General features: G+C 41.7%; 2 protein-coding genes across 2 annotated transcripts; one reads left to right on the forward strand and one right to left on the reverse strand.

Moving 5' to 3' along the window:
* The first annotated feature begins 1607 nt into the window (after positions 1–1607).
* On the forward strand, positions 1608–2372 carry PHALS_14695 (uncharacterized protein). Its single transcript, XM_036407566.1, has one exon. It carries the CDS (start codon positions 2180–2182, stop codon positions 2360–2362), a length of 183 nt encoding a protein of 60 aa, XP_036263258.1. The 5' UTR covers positions 1608–2179; the 3' UTR covers positions 2363–2372.
* A 647-nt stretch (positions 2373–3019) lies between these two features.
* PHALS_13468 (CAP domain) lies at positions 3020–3697 on the reverse strand (the record flags this gene model as incomplete). Its single annotated transcript, XM_024729231.1, has 1 exon — positions 3020–3697. One exon carries the CDS (start codon positions 3695–3697, stop codon positions 3020–3022), a length of 678 nt encoding a protein of 225 aa, XP_024579629.1.
* Between the last annotated feature and the right edge of the window lie 1426 nt (positions 3698–5123).

Here is a 5123-nt window from a genome sequence, read left to right on the forward strand (position 1 = left end):
TGATGATGGTCGAACAGACTTGGAACACTGTAGATGAAATACGTTGCACAAAAGACTGTCTACGACCGGTCACACGGTCTATTGCCCTTGAAACTTAGAGAGCACTTGTCCAGCACCATAGGTACGAAATCTTAGCGGTGGACTTCGCAAAAATAAGTTCGTTAGACGAGTCTTCAGTTCGGCCAAGAAATCGCTACACTTGATCTTTTCAAGCTTAGGTTTCTCTGACAAATCTGATGGTGCTTCTATCAAAGACGAAATTTCCTTCCTATGCAATGACCTATACTTTATTTTTAAAATTCATCATCATAGCCTAGTAAATTACCGTGTATAGTGACACTAATGTCCACTGGAATACCCTGTAGAATTGTTCATGGCTGTTACACTGATCCTACCATCCCATGAACGAAATTCGAGCTTACCTAGTATACTTCTATCACAGTATGACCTGTATAGCACCATCTTAAGTGTTTATGTGAGACGTGAATCCAGGCCGGGCTCAAGTCATGAAGATGATTATCTTGATGTGCTATTAGAAAAGCCTTCTGCTAAAGCTGGTTTTGAGCACACTGATCTTTATTGTGAATTTTCAGGCTCGAATTGAAGCATAGGAAGCGCTACAATTTGTAAAAATGATATCATACCAACAAGACTGCGGTTCGCGGCATGCCACAGAGCTAAGATCAGCTTTGATACTTTGTGCTTACATGGGTTCTCGTTTTTACTCAAGTTCAAAGAGGGGAAAAGTAGCTCGTCCAAAACCGATATCAGATGCGTTTGACTAAATGTGCCGGTTTAACATCTCTCCCTTCATAAGGTTGAGTCTTTGGTTCTCCCTGCTCGGGTACTGACATCTTAGTTATAGGTGTACTGGGGCCCAAACGAAAGTAGTATTCTACACTCGAAGGTGTTCGCTTCAGAACGGAAAGTCATTTAGTGAAAGTGGAGTCGATTTATCTATCGCACTATCCAACTTCTCAGGTAACTGCTGGGCGTGGAAGTGAAACATTGACATCTCCTACAAATCCTAGCGCCTGGGTCATTGCAACCTTTCTGTGTTTAATCTTAGATATCTGTACCAATTATCTAAATACTGTGTCAATTCGTGATGTAAAATTATTCAGCTATATGTCTTCCTGAAACAATGATACAATAGATCATAGCTTTTGTTAGCTGACAATAATTTAAGCTATATGATTTCTAGATGCAAAGAGACTTTGCAAAGGACAGCATAATAACCTCTTAATTTAAGGCCGAAAGAGTATGTGGTCAGCAATAGTGTACGAGACCGTCGGCCATGATACACAGATCCGAATGGCCAGTATAAGGTGAGTGCTGGATCACAACAGTACGTTAAGATTGATTCGGGCAACAAAGTGCAGGCCTTAAGCTGCTTGAACTGGTTTAGAGTAAAGTTTCGCATCCACATCTCTTTTAGACTTCATCCCTATGCCACTAAATGATTTTGAACTTAATCAATCTACCCCCTCATTGGTGAAGTCACATCGGTGGATATATCCAAAAATATCCAAACTGTTACCCTCTTTCTAGCATGACGTAACCAAAGTGGTCGGCCGAGCTGTCGCTCACGTAGCTCGAATCACGATGGACGATTTAGTTGTCAGGAAATCAAAAGATATTGCACTCACAACAAAAGTGTAAATTGCTAACAAATAGTTCGACAAGACCAACACCGGTTTCGCCGTTCATGATTTGATGGTCCTGTCTAAAAATCCTTTTTGCACTACTTTTGTTGTCTCTAAAGGCTTTTTAAATTTATGTCGTTCCCGATGTTAAAAAAAAGTTTGGCTGACGCCCCCTTCAACGATTCTGTTGATCTTTAAACGCTTGTTTAGTTTATGACAGGCGCGAGATAGATAAGCTGACGTAAAAATGGTCAAGATAGCGCTAGGTCACTAAAATTTACACATCGTGGCGATACCTGGGGATAGAGACGAAATTCTCAGTTTGTTGAGGTTTGAGGAGTAACATCATCGTGCTTTGTATTTTAAACCATGGGCATATGCGTTGTCCTACTGGTATTCGCTTCGATTCGATAACCATCACGGTAAATTGCCGACCCAATTCAGCGCAGCACATAGCTTCACGATTGCCATCTTACTCGAGTGTCGACAGGCGAATTGACTGAGACGTGCTGAATTCTTTTGGTTCAGCAATAATGATGTCGTCGTTCGTGACGACGATTTTAAGGTCACGACGCCCCTTATATACTCGAGTCGGTATTCACGAAAAAGATAATTTAAGAGATGGGATGGAGAGTACAGAATGCAAAGTAGCATCTTTTTTTAAGGCAAGGGTGACGTTTGCCTTGCATCTTTCACAAGGCACCTCTGCAATGTGAAAATTGATTCAATTTTGCCTACATAAGAGACATTGGTTTTTACACAAGTCTCTCATCATTGCCATTGTAGCTTCATATGCTGTGGACGCCGTAAATGAACGCTGCGTAGAGTAACAATGCTGATAAACTGTCTAGATCGACTGTTAGAGCTCGTAGCACTTTTTAATACGATTATGACTGTGATTCACATAAAAGGAAAGAGACCGTGCTCAATGCACTAAGCGCACGATTAATAGCAACATGATGAATTTACTTGCTGGGATTTGAAGAAGCTTAAAGAAGTGTCTCTGAAAGAAAGTACCATGTCATGATATCTATGTTTGCACTGCATAATAAAAGTCAAGGCTACTAAAACACTCCCATCTTTAACGCAAACTTTTAGATCTAATTTGTGGTGATTTGCTTTTCACATGATTAACTTTAGTAAAAGAGACCTACCTATCTGATTTGCTCATACAGCGATATTCTATTCAGACATCGCATCTTATATGATAAAAGTGTAGATGTAGCCGTAATTATGCAAGTGGAGATGTTCATTTATATATTCTGACGTACTTCACAGTGCAGATGTATGTAAAGGCTTAAGCTACCTATTGTTTTGTATATGTTTTAAAACGAATCTTTTTAGTTCATCAATGAAAAAGGCTTGCTGTCCAATTAGAAGTTGGAGTGACAATCAGGCGCCGATGTATCAACAACTTCAGGCGTCGGATACATCGAGACATGATCCACCGAACCCTCAGGCTCTTGATCAGTCTGCACTTGCTCCACACTCTGAGTAGAATTGGTGGAGCCACTTGTGCCGTCACATTGTTCAATGTCACTTGAACCGAAATCTTGTGTCCAAAAATGCTGATCCTCGGTGTCCATTCTGAAAGTGTACCCAGGCGCAAACATCGTATACTCGCCCATGATGTTAACCAGATGCCCTGGAGAGTTGATCCACGACACCATCACATCTTCCACGTTGCTCTGACCAGATGCTACGTTTTCGGCCACGGCGTTCCATTTGTAATTGGCTTGTGTAATACGGTCCGACACGGTGGATCCTTGGGATCCTTGGTGTCCCAAGTAATTCCCAGCAGCCATTTCATCCGAGTGGAGCTGGGCCGAATCGTGCAGCTTCTTATTTAGACACATTGGTGGTAAGCCTTGAGTGGCGCGCTGCTTGTTGACAGCGACCAACATGATCGTCGCGTATTGTTCGTAGGACGTGTAGGCAGCGACACTCGTTTTCGACGCAGCGCCATAATGCGTTTCATATTCGACAGCATTGACTTTCGATGTGGCTGCTATCAGTGTCAACAGCGCAAGAGGAGACTGAACAAAGACCATCACGGTGGTTTTCGATAGTTTGGTTGATTGAGGGCAGAGAAAAGCAAACTGAGACTCCTGTCTGTCCGCTCGTGTTTTTAATAATGTGTTCTGGCTGGTAAGGAGATACACTCGCCAAATCTGAAGTACTCTACGACGCACGCAATGTGTCGTCAATTGTAAGTTTGCTATAGATGGGCGGGTAAGTCTAATCCTATGCAAGGACTCCAACGAACTGCACACAAAGACTTGAAGACTTTCTGTCGACCATGATTCTATTGTGGCCCTGTCGTCAAAGTGGAAAGAAAGCCCTTCTTGCCGTGGCCTAGCTATTAAACAAAAATTGACGAGGCAATAGCAATTGTACGAGAAACATGCGATGTTATAAGCCTGTTGCTATATTTCTGAAAGTCCCTTGCTTTAATCTGAGACAAGTAGTCTACGATTTTACAGCTTCAAACTTTAAATGTCAGCTAATGTATTGCCTTACACAAGATATCGCAGGTACCATGTCGTTAAGATATCTCTTGAGCAGCAAGGCAAGCAGTGATGTTCTTTGGTATTACAAGACAAAGGTGTTGAAATGATATCATATCAGCTCACCGAATGCGTGTGTCCAGGACGGATTACGGACATTATCACGAGCATGATTATGACGGATACCGGTAAGTCCATGACGCCATAATTTTATAGGATCTAGACTCGAAAGTGTGAGAGTAGCGAAGGAACGATATATATATTCACATCATAGATAACCTGCTATGTCATACATCCCATGGCAACACGCTAATGCTTCGCCGGGAAGACTGACTTGACTATGGTTAAAGTATTCTCCGAAAAAAAATACACTTTCTAGCATTGAGAATTTATACAAAGTGTTTGTAAAACGTCACACATGGGCCATACACATGCTAGATGTTAACTTGACTGAACGGACAATACGCATAGAAGTACATTGACGACATCTCAAGGATCCTTTATGTTTTCGATGTATTTATTGTTCTTGTCAAACCTGATCAGATTTAAGTAACATCTAGGACCAGGATCTTGCTCAAGCCTTCGAGAGAAGAGCAACGAGGCTTATGTAGGTAGGCATGAGGGAGCACAAGCTATTAAGTTTTCGTAGTAACTAAGTTTCAAGCGGGGTACTGCTGCTTGTCTTCTTTATAAAAGGGCGACAATGGTGTTGAAGCGAATTCATACAAACATCACGTAACCTACGTGAATGCGTCAAAAGTGGGTACCAAGGACGCGTTTACGTTTAAGAACAAGTAACAGATATGTTGTGACTTGCCTCATTTCGAGCAAATATGTCTGTGATGTGCTCGCTGAAAGGCATCGTACGAGAATTAACCTTGGAGTATATTTGATTCTGACGAAACAAACTTTTTGGACTGGGCAAATTTCGAAATATGCCCTGTCCATGCCATGATATCTTTGTTTGCAC

This window comes from Plasmopara halstedii (genome assembly GCF_900000015.1).
Source record: "Plasmopara halstedii genome assembly, contig: Scaffold_658, whole genome shotgun sequence".
NCBI lineage: Eukaryota > Oomycota > Peronosporomycetes > Peronosporales > Peronosporaceae > Plasmopara > Plasmopara halstedii.